Below are 23880 nucleotides of genomic sequence, written 5' to 3'. Positions count from 1 at the left end.
TATTTGAGCTTTTAATGACATAACAGAGAGTCCATAAGGATATTGTTGTTGCTATCGTGTTGTGCATGGACCCCCAAATTGAATAAATAATAATGCTAGCCATTTGATAATTGAGAAAATAAGACTTATTGGGAATTCCCGTGCGTGTCTATGTTTGGCTTGGGCTACTATGGTTACTTTGTCCCAGTTAAATTGATGGCCTTCATTCTCTGAATGTACCGATATCAAGGAGAATTCATCATGCCATTTTGCCACTAGTTGATGTTCATGTATTCTGATGGCTAGTTTCCTTCCTGTCTGTCCGATGTAATGTTTGTGGCAGTCGTGGCATGGTATTTTGTAAACCTCGTTGGTTCTGAATGTTTTGGGAATGGGGACATTAATCCTTGTAAGTGTTTGTTCTGGAGTGGCTGTGGGCTTGGGGACCACCATGATTCCTAGTGGTCTTAGGAGTCTTGTTATCAGTTCCCATATGGTCTTGATGTAGGGCAGTGTGGTCAGTGTGTTAGGTTGTACTGTGTCCTCCTGTTGTCTGTTTTGTAGGCATCTGTGGATGAAGTTGCAGGGATATCAGGTTAAAGTGATGATCTTGTGTAAGTGTTCTTCGTCTTTCCTGCGTAGTTCTGGAGTGTTGCAGCACATCCTAGCCCCATAGCCTGTTTAAGTAGTGAATTCCTAGAGGCATGGTTCTTCACCCATAGTTCAATCAACAAACATACAGAATTGGACCCCATATACAAACCCATACAGATCAAAACCAGAAATGACAGTACTCACCATAACGGACCGGACAGTATAAATTCCAAGCGGAGTAGAATAACATCGCTTCACTGGAGGCTCCACTGATGATGTCACCTACCATGGTGACGGAACGTCTGAACAGAAACAAGCCAGCTCGGCTAGCAAGTCAACAACCTCATCCATAACCCGAGCTATACATCTTTGACAAAACTTTAAAGTTTTGAAATTATTGATTGTTTTTTTTATTACACTGAGGCATGTGTTGCTAATACATAGCCCAAGTCTCACTACACTACCACAGTATGGTAACAACAACTGTTTTGTAAATTAGTACTTTTGTTGACTTGCCAAGGCCTTTGTTGGGAAACACATGCTGCCTTAGTTTAAGCTGGTGCAGCTGATCCAATGTTGAACCTCCTCATCAATAGCTGCATTTAACACCTCATATGTATTTAACAGAGTGAGAGATAAACTTGACCAAACAGACCAGTATCAGAAGTCATTGTATTCCATAATAATGAATAACTTAAAATTTAATTTGGAAAAGATGAGAAACTTTTAGCGTTACAGACGAAATGTGGGAGAGTGGTGCATTTTCTAAGCAGGATGACTTGTTATCCCTGTAGTTGAAAATTATATTATCTGCTTTTTTGACAAAGTTTTTTTATGTGACTTGGATTTCCAGAAAGTTCGTGGAGGAGTTAGAGCATTTACAAATAGTTCCAGTTTGTTTATACTTAGGGTGTAACCATATTTTCTTTTGTTTCACTTTTCAACAAATATACAAACAGCAAATTCAGTGGTATTAGTTTACATAGTACGCTTTTATTTTACAGCGCATCCTTATCTCTCCCATAGGAATTCACCCCCTCAGGGTCCATTACTCTTCCAATGAATAATATTGAACCTGAAAATCAAAAATATTTATATTAAGGCAAAGAAAATGGTAGAATAGCTATTAGCAATAATAATTGGCTGACTGTACACAATTCAAACCTATTAGATTAAGCTGAACACCAATAACGGTGAGTGACATCTGTTATATTGTATCATATATTTAAGATTCTCCTGACATCAGAGAAAGCAAGTCTTGGGAAGTAATCCTAATGGCTTCAGAGATAGTAGGAACTGCTGATGCTGGAGAATTTGAGATAACAAGGTGTAGAGCTGGATGAACACAGCCGGCCAAGCAGCATCAGAGGAGCAGGAAAGCTTCTTTGAAGAAGGGTCCAGACCCGAAACATCAGCTTTCCTGCTCCTCTGATGCTGCTTGACCTGCTGTGCTCATCCAGTTCTACACCTAATCCTAATGGCTTGACTTATCATCATTTTTGAAATACAGATCTGTTTGTCAAAACTAAGGTAATTTAAACAAGTACTTAATTTCCCTAAACAAAACAAAATAGTTTCATCATTAAACACCATGTTTATTTTGGATTAACTTATTTTTTCAGATTGTTATCAAAAACTAGATTCTTAATTTTATATAATAAAAACAGAATGTACTGGAGAAACTCAGCAAGTTTGGTAGCATCTGTGGACAGAAAAACAGTTAACATTTTGCATTTAATGACTCTCCTTGATTTTAACTTTGCTTAGTAACTGACAAATGAGTTCTCAAAAACATTCCAATAAATGACACGTATAAAGTAACAACCTTACCTGTCAGGTTGCTACGTATAAGAAAAACAAATGGACGATTTGCCATAAATTTATGTCGAGGAAGGCTCATGATTGCTGCGGTCATACCTGCATGGAAAAATCCAATATTAGGAAAAATTACATCAATATCATATTTTGCACATTTGGAAAATATAGAACAAAAATATCTAAAATAAATATATATTGCAAATACCAAAACTACAATAATTATGTTTCCTCCCTTCTTATTAATAACAAGTATAGGGGTCAGCCTTGTCTTAGTGACAGAATTTCTGCTTTAGCCTTTAAACAACAGGCATCAAATAATGAAAATGAAATAGAGCAAAAATTTTTCAAGCAACTTGAAAGATGCAATTACTAGTACTGGGGACTTCAATTATCTTAAAATAGACTGAGATAGTAATAGTACATTGGGGAAAGAAAGGAAGTTTTTTTTTAAATTGGTACAAGACAACTTTCCTCACCAGTGTGTTTCCAGAACAAGAAAGACTGCAGTATCTCTCTCTACAAAAGAGACTACAACTGGAAGTGAGATAATTTTAAGTATTTTTTAGTCCTTTTTATTAAATCTTTGTCTATTGACAGATGTTCATTTTTTTAAAAAGCAGAGAAGAAAACTAACTAAAGTACATGCATTAAAAGTAAATTTAATATCAATTCAACCAAGCAATAATAAACCTGATGAAGCTGCTGCTTCACTCCCTTCTTCATTTATTTCAATGAATGCTTGATGGACTGCTTGAGAAATGTACAAGTCAGATGATTCTATTGAAAAGAGCAATTATAAAACTTAGCAATTAATTCTAGTAGAATTCTAATTATTCTTGAATATTCTAAGTGATTATTCTACTGTTCATGTTTGGACTTAGCTATTATTTATTTTCTGACATTCATAATTTTTTAGTTAGTTAAGATTTATTTGTACTTTATGTGGACCAGACCATACCCCTTCAAATATATCAAGGAGATAGCCTAGACCCTAACTTTTATCTTATTTAGAGGCAAGTGTAAGGTACTATATTCCAGATGTAATTTGATTGGTTACACTAATCAGCTTTAAGCAAAATACACTTTATTCTTACCATATAGTTAAAATACAATCAAAAGAAAGAAGAATTGGTATAACTTTAACTCTACTGGAAAACTTAACAGAATAATAGATTAGTTAACTACTAAACAGCAACTGTTCCAATATAGTAACATCTGATAAACACACCCTTGGCAAAGGTAAGTTCATTAAAATAGATTGTCTCATATGCGATGTTTTTCCAGTGCAGGTGAAAAGAACAGCAAGAGAAAATCCTGGTAGAGAGAAAGCTAGGCAGCTTCTACGACCAACTTCAAAACTCCAACAACACCTGAAAGCTAAACTAAAACCCTGGATCTGTGGGAGCCTAACTCCACTATTCATGCTGCTTCTATTATTTCAACTTTTAAAAAAGCCCCAAGGCCTCACAAGTGGTTTACTTAATTGGCTTGGAAGAGACAGCCCACTACCTATGGCTTAAAACCTCTCTTCAAAAAATGAACATGAAAAAGATACACCACCCAAAACCACAGTATCATCACATGCTCTAATGAATTGTTGTGTTATGAAGATGACCGTTGCCAAAGGTAGAAATTAGTACGGCTGTTAGCGTGCTACTGTTCTGTGACACAAAATGATAAGAGTCCAGCCCAAGATTAAATTCTCCCTTAACCAAGTGTGGAGTGGATGTGTATTGTGGCAACTGAACTGTCACCTCACCAATGAATAAGCTTCCTGAATTGAGCTCTAATTAGCTTGTTAAGTGATGACTGGCAAGCTTCTCAGCAATTTACAGGTTTTGACGTTGTATTTTCCCCTCACCAAAAACTGACAGCCAGTCAAAGGCTGGCAGCTTCTTGGTCCTAGAAATTGTCACTGGAGGCCTACACTTCAAGGGACTTTCCAGCAAGAAAGTAAGACTTTTTCTATCAGACTTGTGAGTGTGGCTCACATGGAGGGGAGTTCAAAGACAAGAGAGTTCAAAGATAAAGGGGAGTTCTTCAGTGATCACCCTCTTGCACCTCCCTGCCCTTGATTTTCTGCCAATTAAGGCAAATGGAGGCACCCCCACTCTCCCCATAACACGGGAGTAAGGTTATTCTTGTTTCCTAGTCAGAAATGAGCGACTGTTGTTATCTGCTGGGAAGGCAGGTACTCAGGCTGGTGGTCTTAAGACCCTTAAGAGGCAATTGATTGACTTTTTAAGCGCCTTAATTGTTGGCAAGTTGAAAAATTTGCCTTTGGACCTCTTCACCAAGTACTTAATTGCTGAGGTCACAGGACGGGAGTGAGTGTTTCCTCAGGGCCAAATTGCCCAATTATTTGTCTTTCTTGCTACTTCTAGGGAGGATAAAATTGCACCCTTCTCATCTATAATGCTCCATAATGATAGGTATTATCCCACACAGAGAGACAGGCACAATGGGAAAAGACCAATGCTAAGCTTTTGTCTCCTACTGGCTGATTACATCATGGCATAGGGAAAGGCCTATGAACAGATTGTGAGGACAGAACAGCGTTTAGTGCAGGCATTATCTAAACATTTGAGAATGACATATCCTCATTTTCAAACTCATGAAGAGCTAAGGTGAATTCAATTAGCTTCCCTGGATTAAAAGAGTTACCATAAGGCTACATACTTTCCTGCAAACCATTAAGAATGCTACTGCCTCTTTTAAAAATGTGTGAAGTATTTTATCAAGTTGTTGATAATAGCATTTCACATGTGAAATGAACAACAAAATTTTTACAAATAATATATTAAGATAAACACACAATATAAATACCCATTTCAATGTCAAGTTTGTGAGACTAGTGTTCATACAAACATTAAAAGGTTGATTTTTTACTCTGGTGATGTTTTTGAAAGATTGACATTTGGAATGACACAGTTTGCGTTATAGAAAACAATACCAGAACCATCTCATTCTTACTCTGGGAAACAATCCCAGTTAATCATTCATCACAGTTTATTGGGGATGTTTTTCTGGCTTGTACCATTGGAGCTCTGTGCCCAATTTACAAGTGTTTATTGGAAAGGGCTTCCTCTCCACAAATTACACTGTTACACAAATTCTGAAAGAATAAGAAAAAATTGTGAAATGTCATTTCTGCTGCCAGGCCTGGATACCAAGTAGCCTCCCAGCAATATATTCGGAACAGAGAGTGGGATTTCCTCTGGGACAATTTCAAGTGAAAGTGTGAGCTATTGCAGGCAGTGTCTTGTGGTTAACATCAGCCTGGCACATAGACTGCAGGAAAACGACATAATTCTTTGCAAGTGATAAACTTGCCAAGCTGTGTCTGACCTTCTCTGTGCATCCATTGAGGTAACCAGAATGAAGCAGCATCCAACAGGACCTGAATCTACCCAATATCGGGAATCAGGTTGGATTCTTCCAAATCTGCGTGTTTTTGGTAAGTAAATGAAGGGAGCGCAGGTGGAGCAAGGAGGGGAACTGCCAATGCAGCTAAAATAAACTCAAAGAACTGCACATGCTGGAAATTTAAAGCAAAAGCAGAGTGCTGAAAAAACACAGCAAGCCTGGCAGCATCTGTAGAGAGAAGCTAGAGTTAATGTTTGAAATGTTAACACTTTTCTCTGCTGGTGATATCAGGTCTGCTGTGTCCCTCCAGCATCCGCTGTTTTTGTGCCAAGGCATAGAGTTTCATCCCTGAAAATCTAAGGTTGATTTTTACATGAGGTTAATGAAAAATTATGATTTCTTAAGCCACAATTATAGTTCAGCTGAAACAAGACTGACTTTTGCATGGATATAGAAGATTTACTTGAATTTACTGTTGAGCAGGCAGTTGGTATTCGAGGTTATGTGGGAGCTATACATGGGAGCCCTGTGGAGTCCCATCATACCACACCCTGATGGAAATTACATTTTCTACTGGGCAATTCCTCTGGGCTTGGAACCCTCTGAAAGCTTCCATTTAAATCAGAGACTTTGGAGGGTTCTGATGAAATTAGGGTAATACTTACGATTATTAGCTAGATTACAAACTAGATTATTAAATGCATAATCTAACTCCGGGTACCTATTCAACAGACCACATACTTACTTCACACACTCCCAACCGTATTTTCCCCAGACCCCTTACACCACCCCGCCTACTTTGACCTGACAGCCTCTTACAGCCCCTGTCACTGGACTCGATCGACAGCCTGGGACCCTTGCTGCACTGGGAAAGAACTGTCAGAATGGAAATATGGCTCCACATTGCTGTGAGAGCCCTGCGTGGGACATCCTCTCAGAAATGTAGAGCTTTCTTCTTTCTTAAAATAAAAGGCCAGAGTGAAAATCTGTGTGAGATTGCCACACCCTGAAAATGCAGCCCACGTGGTATTAGCATTTGTGCACTTTTTTAATGATAGCAAGTTCCCTTTACACAGCCTTACTCACATCATGAGGAAACTGCACACACTTCCTCTATACTATTCAATCAAATTATTTTAAAACCATGCAAATAATTTTCTAATATGCATTGCTGATGGGCATGGCTCCTTGGAAAAGGCACCAAAGTTTTAATCAAGATAAATTCCTCTTTAAATGGCTGTGTCCTTTTAATTTTAAACCACTCATTTTATTTTGCACAATCATATATCTCACATAAAGGACAAGTGACACAGAGAAATTTATAAATGATATGCATGAATTGGGCTTGCCTGGTATTGTAATCCTTGCTCTCTACCATTCCACTATATACGTCAATCTCAGAATTCATTCTTGGTAATACGAGCTAGGAATTAATGGAACCCTGACAGTCATACCTGTGATCCCAGAAAGGTCACATTCACTTCCAAATATCTCTGTGACATTGAGGACTCCAAACGGTTCTTTCAAATCTAACCTTTGTTGGATTGTAAATCTACAAATAATAGTGAGAAAACAGAATGTTTAGCAAATTACACAACATGTCACTGCAGTTGAACAATTGAGATAAGGCACCAGTTCAAGCCAGCAATTGCCTTTCAGAGTTGCAGTGCGGGAAAAACTGCCCCTGAAATGGCCAAGTTGGCATCTCGATTTGACTGAGACCTGGAGATCCCACCGCTGGTGGGTGGTGCTGTGGACAGAAGGCCCATTCTCTTTCCTCAGGACCACTAGAGACGACCATGGTATCAGACACAACCAGTCTGGTCAGAGTGCCACCTGGGTCAATATGCTGTCCACAGTCTGAAGGAATGCCCATCATTGCCACAAGAAGGCAAATGACCTTTGGCATTGCACAAAAGTAATTGCCACATCCTCTCACTGCTAATTCACACTCATTCTAACTCCACTACTTTAAGCCCCTCCCACCAAGGATCATGGTCTGCTACTTTCATTATAGCATGAATCATCTTCCCTCAGTGGCTGTCATTTATGCTATCCCCAAACTACTAACAAATCCTGCCACAATAGGGCAGGAAGAACCAGGATAGTTGGTGGGCTGTCCAATATTGATCTCCTCACCCGCTTTGAGGAGACAATCCTTGAGCTTGAAGGAGAAGAGAGAGACAGCTCCAGCAATCAAGTGGGAGTCATTATCAAGTCCTGCTGTGATCTCCCATTGCCAGCACTGTGAATACATTCTTAACATGCTCAAGCTTCTGCCCCTATTTCACAACTCATTCCCTCTCATATCCTCTCTGTTTTGCAGGCACTACTGGCTTTACACAGTCTCTGCCATGAAAAAGGCAACTCCTCCAGCAAACAAACCCTCCTTCACGTCTGAAGAAGAAAACTCAGACCACAGAAAAAACATCAATAAAGGTGTCTCCTGCATCCTTGATCAACTCAGATGCTGACAATTTGGTGGATATGTTTGCTAGATTAGAGTCAGGAGCACATTCTGGTGAGCACATCACCGTTACATCTCCACAGCTGTCCAAGGAGGGAACACCTCAGAGTCATTGGCATTCTGAGAATGGCCAGAGACAAACACCTATGCAAGGCAGGCATGGAGTTAACTATTAATAACTGCATCAAAATTCACAAATTGACAAAGGAGCAGCTGCCAGTTTTGTCAGAGATTCTTAGCACACTAGATCAAAGGTTCAAGAGGCCAGTAAGGCCAGTTATACCATGCTGGCTCTGGCATGCATGCATATAGCTGTCTCCATGGACATATTGGTAGCTGCCATGGACAGCTAGGGCTAGCCCACTCAGTGACCATCAGATATGTGCATGTACCTGCTGTCCATAGCTTAAGCCATTGGTGCGTAGCAGGAACAGCAAGAGAACAAGGGGAAGAAGGAGGCTTGACCACAGTACAGGTTCCCTTCCTCACATGGAGGCAGGATGGTGCCAATAGTAAGCAAGAGGAAGATGAACCACATAACAGGAGCTGGCATATTCACTCTACCTGCGTCCCTCTTTCAGCAGCCACCCCCACCCCTATCCCTCCACTCTCCCCGAATGTCAACTGTTGAAAGTTCAAGTCAAGGAAGGTGAGCCTGCATCCACCAGACTACTCTCAGCATGTCTGGCCTCAAGCCAAAAATGCCCTGGGGTCATCACACAAATCTTCAATGCCAATAGGCACCATTATTGAAGTGGCTCCCTCTACCCCAAATGCAGATCCCAGGGATGCACCTAGATGTACGCAGTTAGAGAAGAAGAAAATAAGCAAAGCCTTCTGATGGCACATTGGTGATTAAAACTTCATTATAAATAGAATAACACATGTGTATATTTATGTTCACTTTTCATTATCAACTGTGTGGTCAATTGTCATTTTAGCGGTAGCTATAATAATGAAGGTAAAGAGGCTAGCCATTTATAGCACCACATGATACTTTAACTCTTTCTGAAGGTTAGCTCTTCTTTCAGCAGCACTCATGCTAGCATGAAATTTCGTCATGAAGAAAGAACAAATCTGTAAATTTCAGTCTGTGCAGCATTGATACATTTACAATCAGTGAATGATAACTTCAGCCAACTCAGTTCCATTGAAAGCAGTTATCATGTTGGATGGAACATGGTTTCCACCTGCACAATGGTTCAAGGAAGTAACTGTGTAAAAGTGCAACTCTCTTCAAATTAATGTAAATTTGGTATTTGGGATGTCCAAAGCACAACTTGTTGGCTCTACATTTTCAAAGGAAGGTCTAAACATATCAGAGTTCAAGTTTGAGAAGTAAGGTAACCTTTCGGAGAGTTAAGAGACTTTTTGGATAGGTCCAGGGATCCCTTTGGAACAGATATGGTGCCTTTTGGGTGAGATTGAGCAGCCTTTGCGATTGTTAAAAGTAGACATGAAAGTGCATAAAAAGTGAAGATATTGAGGCATGATGAAGTCCTCATCATATCAATCAGCAGCTGAAAGAAAAAGATTGCAAGATTTCTGATCTTCAGTTGTATTCCCAGCTTTTTCTGTTTTTATTTACAACAACGTTGTAGAAAGCACAAACATATGATCTCCAAAGAAATATATAAACAAATGTATCTTTAATGAATATCGTTTTAATTGTTGCTATGGGGATTAAAAAAAGCAATTGGAAAATGTTAGTGGCATTGTAGAAGGTCATACCTTTCTGACAATGAATTAGGTGCTTGGTCCCATACACTAAAATACATTTTTTAAATAATACAGAAAACCAAAAACAGCTGTGTATACGCTTTTGAGGTTCACTCTCAACTTGTACTTAAAAGTAGTTTTTACTTCCAAATAATATCATTCCTGCAAATTTGGTAAATTCATAAATTATTTAATGAGACAGGTAGCTTGATGCAGTCCTTATGAAACATTCTCACACAGGCACTTTGATGAGCATTTGTCAGATTGAAATCAAGTGTAAAACCTTGATTGATGTTTGCTTCATTATTTCATTGGTATTGTAATCAATTGCTGCCCTGGATTAAACTGAGGTCAGCACAGATTGTTCAATTAAACCTGAGAATCAACTTGATGAATACTTTAGAGGATTATATTGAGAAAATTTGTAAGATTTCATCACTTCTAAGAAGAAGAAACTAATTTATTTAGATGTTTAATATTACCTGTTTTCAAGTTTTATTGCAGTTTAGATATTCGGTGGAAGACTGAATCTCATCAACATACTTAAGTGCAATTCAGAATAAATATGTAAGTCATTTCTACATAAAAGTAGCAGCTCCAGTGACAAACTCATTAGCATAGTTGTACTGTCCATGCAAATGTTTGCTAATTTGATTTTCATGGCAACAAACAAACAAATAGCTGCAAAAATACATGTATAATTATATTTAAGACACCCAATGCATCTCTTAAAATCTACTTCTTTTCTACCAACATAGAGAAGTTACATTATAATTAACAGCAAATAATAAGCTAATACTGCTCCGACAATGCCAACATAAATCAGGAAATCCAAGCTTCGCTCACCAACCTTGGAAGGTTAATCTCAATGTCTTCTTCTGACATTGTGGAAAGCCAATTATGGATAAGTTGTGGTGTAATAAGTTTCTCCAATTCTGTTAAATCAGTTCCTTCTGCTGGTAGTGCCAGGAATATGCTGGCTTCGTCTCCAATATAAGGTACTTCTACAACCTGATAACTGATTTTTCCAGCTGTAAAATAACCTGTAATAAAACAATTGATTATATAATTACCAGTGACAGGAACGCTATTTAAATCAGACATTCAAAATCTAGAATGGTATTATAAGAGGGATTTATTTATATGATTCATTATCCAGTTATTAATGATGATATTTGTAAAAAGACGAATTCTGTAAAGTACTTCAGTATTGTAAATCTGTTGAGTTCATGTTCCCACTTTAGATAGGAAACCTCAACGAACCTTATTTTCTTTTTGGCTACTTGTCATTGTTGTTGAGTTTCACAGGTGTTTTACTCCACAAGTCCTAATGAGTAGTATTGCATTATCATCCATAACTCACCTCATTAACTACCTACTCTACCCGTATGGCACCCTTGTCATCAGATTCTAGCTGGATTCCACCAATCACCAGAGATGGAAGAATTCACCCCTGCCCAAATATCCCAGAATAGATTCACATTCTTGACACAAACCCATCCTTATCATGGTATTTAAGTGGCAAGACTGACACTACCTTGCAAATACAATTCCACCTTCTTACCCTAGTTATTGTTTAAACACCAGGCCACACAGCTTATCTATCCTTAGCCACATCTGATTTTGCTACAAATCTCTAAGTCACCACGTCTCTTTCCCCACTTCACACTTCAGCACCTCAGCTTATCATTGTTCAATGGGGGAATCATCACGCGCAGGGAAGCCTTCAAAGAAATCCAAAAGTTATCTTTTATTTACAAATTGAAGAGTGAACAGAAAGAAAAACAAACCGAAGCTGCATTTCTTTCCCAGAATGTCATGAATCGCTTGCATGTAGACCAGTAACTATTTTATAGTTAAGGATTAGTTGCTGCACTCATCTCTCATCTGCTGGAAACGAATCTCAATCAGTTCCTGTCTGGCTTGCAGCACTCAACACAGCTGAGGTAACACATGCAGTAAGGTGAGGTACCTCCTCATCAATCTCATCTTCCTTCGTAGAAGACTGCCCCTCCTTGCCCAATGCCTCAGCACCCATCAAATCCTCTCACTGCCTACTCCACTTCTGCACAACACAGCATGTTTGATTCTTTGTGGAGAATATTGCAGTGCCCCATCTGAGCAGTCCAAGCAGCAGAAACACATCTTCATCTGGTCTAGTATCTGCTCTATCTTTAGTCCAAGTGTGGGAAGCATTACACCTGCACTCTGCCTTAATTAGGGGTTACTCAACGGTGTCTTCAGCTAAAGTTGCTTTGGATAGCCCTTGCACCTCAGTAATCAGAGTGGACCCTCAACAGCAGCAGGAACACGAGATTTCTCAAGGATGCAAGAGTCAAGACAGCTGCCAGAGTACTAGGTTCAAACGTTTAAGTAGAACCAGTAATCACACTTGCACAATAACTAAATCAAACCCCTTCCTGCATCACAATACAACCATCTCAGTGTTATATGTGTTCAGTCAATGGCGCCCTGCCCCTGGGGGAACCTGGTTTTGTTACCGAATCATATTGTGTGGCTTGCAGCATTAATCTCACCACAGGTAAACAAATAAACCAGTGTGATCTCACACCAATGGCACTGGTCACTGTCTTAATGCATTTGTGGGTGCACAATTGAGAGGTGCTTCACGGGTCTCTTGTGGCTGCCTGAATAGAGGTAGTCACATAGCAGCTCAATGTAGCTGTCACCTTCAGGGCTGCCTGGATAGAATGGGTACCCACACCTTCAAGTCCCAATCCAGCAGTTATCACAGCTCAGTCACAATGTACCAGGACTTACAGAGCCTGTATCAATACTGTGCCTTGCTCATCCAAAGGAAATGGCTTAGAGGACAAAATACTCTGGTCCTCCTCTGCTCTGATGCATCCTGAGCGGCCCTGAAGCTCTGGTCTCTTCCTGTACTGGTGGCCTGTTGGCTTCTGGACCAGTCACTGCACCTCCACAGGTCAGGTGGAGAGAGATTCCAGTCTGTTCCTCACTGAACCATTGGAAGACTTCAGGAACTGTGCTCATTATGGATCAGAGCTAACTTTTTAAATGTTGGCTATGATTACTTGTACTTCATGCGTGCAATTTGAAGACACCAATGACATGGTGGATATTGCCTCTGACTATATTTACACCCCACATATTTATACTCTGTATGCATTTCACATGGACAATGATATGATTGCAAATTATGTGAACCTGCAATCATAAAAAGTATGATTGATGTAATCGCCCCTTCAGCAGCCTCCCGTCGAGAAGTAATGGGCCCTATCCTTTTGTTATCAGACGACACTGATACTGTTCCCCCCACCACTCCAGGGTGGTCCCTGGCATTATCCATTTGCAGGTCACTTCTTGCAATCAAAAAGTCATGGTACAGATTCAAGGTTACAAATGGGCACTATGAGTACAGGGCTTGACCTGGTCATCAGGTATCACAGTCTATCTTCATCAAATCACCACATGTTGATACCCACCACATCATACAACGACTCTAACTTTATGCCGTGCCCCCTGCACCTTGGCATTACATTTTGGTAATGCTCACCGTTGAGCTCCACCGTTTCCTCCATGAGGCCACAGTGGCGGTGACCACCTGTTAGAACCCCTCTCACAGCACCCTATGCACTCCAATACACCATTAGCTCCCCCATGGATGTGATGCCAATCAAATGGGCTGCTTTGTCCTGGATGGTATCAAGCTTCTTGAAAATTGTTGGAGGTGCACCCAATCAGGCAAATGCGGAGTATTCCATCACACTCTGACTTGTGCCTTGTAGACAGTGGACTAGGCTTTGGGGAGTTAGAAGGTGAGTTATTTGCTGCAGTATTCCTAGCCTCTGACCTGTTCTTACTCCTGCATTTAAATGGAGAGTCCAGTTGAGTTTCTGGTCAATGGTAACTCCAAGAATGTTGATAGTGGGCAATTCAGTGAAGGTAACACAAATGAATGTCAAGGGGCAGTGGTTGGATTGTCTCTTACTGGAGATGGCTATTGCCTGGCATTTGTGGGGTGCAAAAGTTACCTGCCACTTGTCAGACTAAGCCTCACCTGACAAAGGAGCAGCGCTCTGAAAGCTTGTGATTTCAAATAAACCTGTTGGACTCTAACCTGGTGTCGTGTGACTCCCGACGTGGATACTGTCCAGGTTTTGTTGCATTTGAAATGGACCGAGGAGTATCAGAGGAGTCACCAATGATGCTGAACATTGCTGAACCTCTCACACAAATCTCTAAGATTTTTTGTCATAGCCCACATCATTCATGGTCCTAGAAGATTCTGCCCCCTTTTTAACCATTGCCATCACAGGAGAATGGGTAAAATGATGGTGGTATGTGCTGTATATTTCAATGGCATTTTATAGTTAAAGAGTTCAATGTGCGATTTTTCTCCAACTCTGTTTTACATACAAAATGGTGATTCTATTTTGCTTTAAACATTGTTATTGTTAAAACTCATCCTTTATTACCTACTCAAGATATACCTGTAATAACTTTGCTTTTACTGTGAGCAAACTTGCAGCTTAACAGTAGTTAAATCCATAAAGCAATAAGCTTTATCACATTTTCTACATCATTGTGTTTCCTACTTTGCCTTTTTAAATATCTGAATAACCAATCAGACCAATATCTGTTAGTCACTGAACAAATTTAAAGTGTATTCTCAACTCTAGTTTTAAAAGGAGCTGGGGTGAGTTAAAACAAATGAAGAGATTGCGCTCATGACCCAGAAATCCAAAGTTACATTTCAACACTATACTGCTGTATCATGCTAGCAGTCATCGACAATGATAAAACACATTTTTTCATAAAGCGATCTTTTCAGATTATCAATTTGCATAAAACTTGCAAACAGTCATAAAACAGTAACTATATTTTAAACCAGCAAGTGCAAAGCTGATAAGTTCCCATTTCAAAAGCTGGTTAAAAGATGATAAATAAATTATTTCCAAAGGAGAAGACAGATATACTGGGATGGATAATCAAAGATTGTATTATCAAATCACACCTATAGTAATAGAGAAACAGTTCTTAAGTACACAATATTAATATTATTGCTATATCACTTTATTCAAATGCTGCGACACAAATAGAAAACATGATTAAAATTTTAAAAATTATCCGGATATTAATTCTTACTGTAACATTCATTGGTTAGCACTGCTGCCTCACTGCACCAGGGACCTAGGTCCGATTCCACCCTTGGGCGACTGTCTATGTGGAGTTTGCACATTTTCCCCGTGTCTGCGTGGTTTTCCTCTGGGTGCTCCGGTTTCCTCCCACAGTCCAAAGATGTGCAGGCTAGGTGAATTGGCCATGCTAAATTGCCCATAGTGTTCAGGGATGTGTAGATTAGGTGGGTTATAGAGGAATGGATCTGGGTGGGATGCTCTGAGGGTCGGTGTAGACTAGTTGGGCCAAAGGGCCTGTTTCCACATTGTCAGGATTCTATGATTCTATGATTACATAAACCTTGTTTAGTTCATTACTATTTCAATAAGAGAAAGTAAAAAGGATATTATCTACAAGTTCACAAAGCTTTGTACCAGTGCCAGTAAATGTTTGAGGAGAAAAAAAACAATTGAGTCCAGGTGTGATGAGGGAAATTTCTTGTGCATGGCATTTATTTAGATAAATGTAATGTTATTCATGTTGGTAGGGCTAATGATTTATTTGGGAGTACTTAATGATCGAGGGACAGACTGTGTCTGTGTGCGTAGACTAATGAGATGACTTACATAAAATAGATAGATGTCAGGAGATTTTTTTTTTGCAATTATAAAGCTTCTAAATAAGCTTCTTGATTGCAGAGTGAATGCAGATTCACTGCAAATTTTCAAAAATAACCAAGTGAGTGCCCAGTGGAGATTGATACCTCTGCATGTAAAAATGTAGTTGGAATAATGGGAATTGCATAATTGTTTGCTGTTATCTCCTGGAATACATTTTTCATCACCATTAGGGATCAGAGAGAAATTTCTCAGAATTATTACTTCTTCTTTGTGAACTGGGTTTTTTATACATTTTTTGTCTTTCCTGGGAGATTATATAGCTGTTGATAAATGAGAATCACAGTGCCTATGTGCAACATATCTGACAATTGATTTTTTTTCCATCTGTTTTTCTTTGTAAGGCCTTAGGTAATATTGAAGCAAAGAAGTAAACTTTCATCCAAAATCTAGTGTCTTAATCCAGATAACTGATTTTGATAAAATGTGTACTTTTCGACAGTACTTACCAAATCTGCTCATCACTTGTTGGTACATCATTGGTATGTCAGAAACACAGCCATCTTGCTTGACAAATTTCATCAGTCTGGTATGCGCTGAATTGAATTTATGTTTCCATGTCCCCTTGAAGTAAATGGCATTCACTAAAACCATCTTTGTCAAAGCGTTCAAAGATTGACTTGTCACCAAGTTTTGGATTTTACCTGAAAATAAACAATGTATTTAGGCAATGCTTCTTAAAGTAACAATTAACATTTCAACTACATGTTATGATGACCATATACTTTCAGGGCTCCTCAAGAAAAATACCAGGAAAACCAAAGCCATCAGCATTAGCCGTACAAGTCTTCTCACAGGCTCTATCCTCCTTCCTAGTTACTGAACCAAATAATTAGCAATCTCTATGTCCTAACTGGTTTTGAGTTGATTTCCTGAACTTATAATCAATCAATCACAAAGACCATCTACTTTCATTCCCACAATATTATATATCTGTGCCTCAGCTTATCTGCTTCTGAAACTTCCAGACATGCCTTTGTCACTTTCAGAATTGACGATTTCATCCCTACCATACTCCTGTTATCAAACCTTCATAAATCTCAGCTCATCCAAATTCCATTGACAAATCCAATCCCATACTCAGTTATCTTCAGTTATCAGCTGTATTCTCCTTACCCTACATTGGCTCCCAAAGCTTCAAATTTATAATCCTCATCTACAACTTTAGAAACGCAGAAAAAAAAACTTTTTTCCCATATTCCATGAAAGTTTAAAACAAATTCCTTTCATAACCTTGCCGTACTTTATCTCTGTTGTTTTCTCCAATCCCAGATCTCACCTGCTCTCTGTTCCTATGGTACATCCAGTTATGAATATTTCTGTTTCTTTCATCTGCTATTGGTGGTTATGCCTCAGCCATCCAAGTCCCATGTTCCATAATTTCTGCCCCAAATTTTTTTCCTCTCATCACCATCCTCTCCTCCTTTAAGCCTATGTTTTGACCAAAACCATTGACTTCCAATCTTAGTAGCTCCTTATTTATTTTGGGATCTACTTTTACAATTATGTCTCTGTAAAGCAATTTGTGATTATGTAGTGTTATTGACATTAAACCAACAAGTTATTTCACAGACACACTGCACATTGGGAAGGGTAAATTCAGAACTTATCTATTAGCAAGTAATCAATCTATGGATAATATATTCAGTTTGGATTTATCTGGTGCAAACAGTTAGCTTTGATTAATGTAAATGAAATTCAGAAAATAAAGTTTTTAATACAATAATAAATTGAGTCAAAACTGGACCTTTAGAAAATACAGACACTTGTGAGACTTTGGAAAGCTTTCCAAAGTGTTTCATCAATGGAATGTTATGCTTGTTATTTCTAGGTTCTTCGCAGTTGATTGATTGCTATCAAAACCTGGGGTGTTCCTTCTCCAGCCAGTTATAGAGATGCGTCAGTGACATGCTCATCAGATGGTGCTCCCATGTCTAATCTAGATAGTGAACAGACAGAGATGAAAGTCTCTGAGCTGGTAAAGGATACAGGTAAAAGTCTTCACAATTCATCCTCTGAGAATTCAGTGAATTCCTCCTCAGAGGTGAAGTTGGATTTCAGGGTGTGAGAAGTTGACTTCCTCTTACTGGAAGTTTGCTAATGCCAACACAACAGAAGAGTGGGAATTAGTTCTGTAAGAGAAGGAAAAGAAACTTGTGCAGTTTAAGAATGCATTAGCAATGATGGTATTGGGACCGCAATGTAGATAGCACATTAAAGCTTGCTGAATTTTGTTGGTCACTGAAGTCTCCCATCCCCACAAGTTGTGCTTTTTTCTGGCTAAGAGTGAAAAGCCTGACGTCTTGCTACCACCCCAGCTTAGCCCCCAAACCACCCGTCACCTCCTTCCAGGTTTGTAATGACTTAATGCAGTTGTAGGTCAATTTTTCTTGCATACAACAAAGGGATTGAGTACAGTAGTTGTAGACAGAAGAGTAGTTTGTGGTGATGAAAAAGCAGGGGAGGTGATGACATATTCCTAGTGAATTAGTAAGAAACACATGGGCAGGAAGGATAAGGTGGTTGAGAGTCATTGAGTAGACATGACGCCTGCAATTGTGAGGGTTGCTGAGAGGCATGTGCAGTGGCAGAGTTAGAGTGAGTGATAGTCCTTGTGAACTTGAGGGAGCAGAGAAAAGATTGTGGTACTGTTGGGCCACCCTAGACAGAGCATTGACCTTGGCTGCTATTTAGGTCCAGGCTGGCTGAATGGCCTCCTGTGGTTATCCACAAGATAAAGGATGGCTCTCCTCTCCACCACCAGCACCTCCAGGTCCCTGTTCATAATGTGGGATCCGAGCTTTATTTTCAACAGTGTCGTAATGGTTGAACATCACAGTACGAAGGCAGCTCTTGGCTTGCAGCATCTGAAGTGGTGTACAGCTGAGCCTGTAATGTAGCAGCAGTGATCTGAATGCCAGAATGACCCAGCAGAACTGTATCTCCTACATGCGATTCGACAAGAAAGGCAGCAAAGAACTTGGTTGTGCAGTTAGTGAGGTAAATAACAGAATATTGGTGTGAAGAGTCACTTGACAAAATATTTCAACTACAAATGGAAAAATTCCACCCCATATGTAATTTTTACAACAGGAATAATTCTGCTGCCAGCATATCTCCATGGATTATTAACATAAACACTAATTAACTGATAAGCTACAAAGCTGAGAAATTTCATTATGAAAAATTACTATTCCAACTTCTCTATTCCCAGCGTTTTGAGTGTTATGATTACATAATTGTGACTGGTTGAACCCGATCATTCTGCAACTTGATGTATAAAAACAAGTTTCCATGTACAGTTTACGTTAACTGTGAAACTGATTTGGTTCTGCATTGTGAAACAAGAGAGTTTTCTGTTATTTTGGGTATCAGATGCTCTCTGATTCACTCACATTTCCAGAAATTTCTCCACTTCAGATTTCCAGCATTGATAGTATTATTCCTTTGTTTTAAAACCATGATAGACTTACACAAAGGTATATAGATCAGTAAAGTACCACCGTTTTTGAAAGGCTACTTAATGTAAAAGCAAGGATTCAACATATATTGGTTGTAGAATAGCTGAAGGCAAGACAACTATTACTTTTAAGAAAAGTTCTGAAATAATAATAATTCTTGACTGGACGACCCATTATAGCTCCCAGGCAATAACATTTTACTTTTTCTGTTCTGGGTTTAATTTGACACCCTTTATTTTTAAAGCATTTTTCAAAACGCATTACGACTTTCCAATTGTTGCAGTTTGTTATGAAACATGTTGTGGAATGGAAGAACTGTTCTTTCTTTCATAAGATAATTTTATTTACACAATAAATGATTACACCTAACCTGTGGGAAATGCACAGATGTCCCTGGGTCTTTAAAGTTTCCATTTTCTTTTTTTGTCAATTGTTTATCCATGCAGGGATAAAAAGGGTTACAGCTATATTTAGATGCAATTTAAAAAGATGAGGGTCTATTTTGCTAAAGTAAGCATATATGGTAAACTCACAAGAAATGTTAAAATAAACATCTGGTAAAAACAAGACAGAGTTGGATGTAATGCAGGCTGTCTCAGCTGAACCAGAGAGGTTAGACCACACGTTGCTGGAGTGGGAGGGAATCTGATGAAGGAACCTGTCATTGGGAATGAGGGCCTTGCTGCCTGGGCTGGCATTTATTGTCCATGATATGGGGCTTGAAGGCAATGGCACATGGGTGGCTTTCAGCGGTAATGCTCCTCCCACATCCCGTGAGTGAATTAAATAAATCTTCCAATCTGTAACTGCCATTCTGCTCTGGGCTCCATTCAAAAACTTGATGGATGCATTGGCGGTGAAGAGCAGGACCTCCATCGCTAAGGAACTCAGTCACAGGGAAGGCCAGATGGTGCCTTCAGTGTGATGCACATTTTATTCCGCACAGTCGCCTCACAAACTAACAGGGGCTCCCACTGGTTAGCCAATTGAACAGCAAGCTGCCCATTGGCCCAACAGAATCCCACGCTAAATTAATTTATACCCTAACTTGACAAAATTCAAATCTGTGCTTTGGTATGCTGATTTGGATCACTCTCTAAATGTCCACTGACTTTGAGACAATAAACTGAATACAATGTATTCATAGAGGCTTACATCGTGCATCTGGGCAAAAAACCACTTGCCTTCTCAAAAACCCAAAGCTCCATTAATGTCTGCCAGAATTCCACATCACCACAACAAACACTTTGTTATTCTTTCACAGCACATGGGTATAACTCGCATTTGTTGCCCATTTTGAATTGTCCTTGCACTGATTGGCTTCCCTGGCCATTTCAGAAGATGGCCTGGAGTCACACATAGTTCAGACCAGGTGAGGACAGCAAATTTCCTTTATTAAAGGGCATTAGTGAGACAGATGGATTTTTACAAAAATTTACGGTCACCATTACTGAGACTAGACAGATTTTTAAATCAAATATAAGCTACACTAGTTGCCACGGTGGAAGTGAACCAATGTCTCCACAACATTAACCTGGTCTTCTGGATTACAATCCAGTGACATTAACCCCATACTACGGTTTCCCCAATGGGATCAGTGTATCAGTACAGGTGTTGCTGCCAGGTATCACAGATGTAGACACTATGTCCAGAGGACCATTTTGATTTGTCCTGTTAATGAAGGTTTGTAGATGGTAATCTGAGCAGCAATTCCTTTGATTTGTGACTTTTGCTTCTTGTTTTATTCAGCTTGACCAAAATTACCTCTTTTCCACTCCAGATATGCACTTCTGAATGGGAGTACCTTTATTTTGATATTGAAAAGGAGGATAAGGAAAATGGAAGAGACTAGGTTGGAAGCTCTTGGAAGGAAGATAAACAAAGCTGCATCCTATCTATGCAGAAGCACTTGAGGCACAATGTGACCTGCCAAGAAGAGGTGGGTATTGTATAAGATAATTATCCTGAAAGATGTAACATTGAAGCAACATCAAGCTCCATCTAAGCTAATGATGTCACACCATCTTTGGAAGAAGCAGCAGTCCAGAACAAGGTCCCCTTCAAGACAGACATGTCATTTTCCATTCCTGATAATCTTTGTAAAATATTCCTAAATAGGGATTCTAACTTATATTTATTGTTATAGTACAATAATACTTTTTTTGATTAAGTTTCAAAAGTGGTTTATTCTCTATGACTGAAATTTAGGTAGGACCTTAAACACGGCATAGGAAGGAGGATTGGTGACAATAGGATTTCTGAAATGTTTGGTTCTGCAACATATAACCAAGTCTACAAACACAGGATCAGTTCTCTCAACATGTTTGAACACTAATGGCTCACATTTCCATGTTGCTCCAGGGGGTTGTAAGTATCAGCAAGATCTCATTACTAGTGGCTATATTGCTAGTTGCTGTCAATTTGCTATCATTGGTAAATTCCTTTCAATTACACAATGGTTCTCAATATTTTTGGTTTCTGTCTACTGACAAGTGGTCTTACTTAGGCTTTCGCTTTTCATGAGTTGGATGCAAGGAGTGAACTTGAAATAGAAAAGGTACCAGCCAGCTACCAAAACAAGGGCTGTATAACTTGAGCAGTTTTTGGTTTTCTGTAGCTTTACAGACCCAAGATTACCTTTATTTCAGGTCAGGTGCTTCTGGCAACCAGCTTTTAGTAGCAAGAGACAGGAGCAGGGCAATTCCAGTCTGAAGCTTACTAGTGGAAAGTTACTGGAGAGAACTTCAAGGAAGTAGGATCAACATCACCTTCCAGTGAAGCAGTAATATTCATGTTCACTACTTGCAGCCCACTTATGTTGGGTGCAGCTTCCCATTGGTTGGAGAAACTCAACAGGTCTGGTAGCATCTGTGGAGAAAGAAACAAAGTTAATGTTTCCAATCTGATATGACTATTCTCCAGAAATGTTCTGAAGAAGAGTCATATTGGAATTGAAACCTTCACTCTGTTTCTCTCTGCACAGATGGCGCCAGAGCAGCTGAGTTTTTCCAACATTTTCTGTGTTTGATTCAGATTTCCAGCATCTGCTGTAGTTTGCTTTTATTCCTATTGGTTGTCATCATAGCAAGACTCATTAGGTCTTGGAAGCTCTTCAGCAATGTTCAAAAACCAACATCTTTTGAGAGAAACATGTTTGAGGCTTGCTCTGTCAGGTCCACACTCAGTCAGAATTAAATTTTAGATTTCCAACTTTCTTTTGTCTATCTTCAGGCATTTCCTTACTGATGTTATTATAGGTTTTTATTTTCAAATTCTGCTTAATGCTGCTGTATGAATTATTCAAAACATGAAATGCCTTCTTGGAATGGCCTACCTTCATTTCAGAAAATAATGTTATTCACAGGAAACATGTATATTAACACTTACCTTCGGTCTGATTAGCTATCCATTTATTGATAATATTGGCAGTCGATACAGAATCTTGAAAGTTCACTTTTTTTATAGCATTATGAAAGAATTCTTGGCTGCTGTGGAGATATTGTTCAGTCAAATGGAATTCATCCTGTATGTAAATTGCATTAGCAAGTTTTAGCGAGTATTGCCTGCTACTACTGGAGATGATTTTGGATTGCTGTTTCAACAAAGAAAACTCCGTCCCTAAAATTGGAATCACAATACTTTAGAATTCAGCAAGCAAGATTTAAAAATATATAGCCAATGCTATTAATATGCCATGTACAGATGAAAAGAAATGCAATATTTTTCTGCAATTGCAAACATATTTTTATGTAGATCACTTTAACCAGCTGGTGTACAAATAGAATTTTACCTACCTTCCTGTGTTTTATCAAAATGTAGAACTTTTCTTAACTGTTGCAAAGTGGTCCCTCTGGCACCCAGCTCTGTCATCCCTAGGCCCAGGCTGACAGACATTGGTGAACAAATAAGATTCTGATCCTTCTGCATTGACCGAATGGCATGGTAGAGATCAACTGCAAATCCTGTAGTAATATCACTAGGAAGAGGATCCGAGCTGCAAATCAGCAGTTCTTCAAACAGCCACAGTAGAATACAAAACAGCATTCTCATTGCTGTGGAGGAAATAGAAATACACATCCGTAATGTTGTTAAGGCGTTACCTTATTGTCAGAGAATAATGTTTCGTGACTATATGTTTTAGAGCTATTTGACCAGATGAATTCTTGACCTATGAACTAAAAAAAAATCAAATTATATGCTTTAATAGGAAGTTTATTTTAGAGAGAAGAAAAAACTTGAATAATACAGTATTATTGAAGGGTAGACATTAGAAGTCACATAACCTGCATGTCATTTGTACAGTGGTTGACTACATGGCATATTGTTTTAATTTCAGATAGTCATAGATCCACTTTGCACTGAGTAGATGTGGAGCTGAACCTGTCTTAGAAATTTGTTACACACTAGATTCAGAGCAGTAAACACAAATTTTGTTAAAACTAAACACTTTGTCATTACGTTTTTAACAGAATAGATACAGATTACAAAATTCTCACATACAAAAATATTTTATACATACGCGAGTGAAAACGCATAATTTCTGATTTCTGTAAAATTACTCTGTCCAAGGTGTCCAGAAACATTCCACAACACTAAAGGCACTATAATCTACCAAGTGTGTAATTGGCAGTAAAGTTGATAGTAATGTTGGTAAAATATTAAACCAAGTAACATGTTTGTATGATTTCAAGGGCAC

General features: G+C 39.0%; 1 protein-coding gene across 1 annotated transcript; it reads right to left on the bottom strand.

The window, feature by feature from the left end:
* Window positions 1-1546: 1546 nt before the first annotated feature.
* LOC109923978 (serpin I2) lies at window positions 1547-23879 on the bottom strand. The gene is made up of 9 exons (XM_020524001.2): window positions 23704-23879; window positions 22979-23236; window positions 22572-22802; window positions 16173-16367; window positions 10794-10986; window positions 7212-7309; window positions 3082-3168; window positions 2404-2490; window positions 1547-1648 (listed from the first exon to the last, which is right to left on the bottom strand). Exons 1-9 carry the CDS (start codon window positions 23765-23767, stop codon window positions 1572-1574), a joined length of 1290 nt encoding a protein of 429 aa, XP_020379590.1. The 5' UTR covers window positions 23768-23879; the 3' UTR covers window positions 1547-1571.
* Window position 23880: the final 1 nt, after the last annotated feature.

Source organism: Rhincodon typus, chromosome 13 (assembly GCF_021869965.1).
Source record: "Rhincodon typus isolate 14 chromosome 13, sRhiTyp1.1, whole genome shotgun sequence".
Lineage (NCBI taxonomy): Eukaryota > Metazoa > Chordata > Chondrichthyes > Orectolobiformes > Rhincodontidae > Rhincodon > Rhincodon typus.
This window is presented reverse-complemented; position numbering and strand designations above follow the sequence as displayed.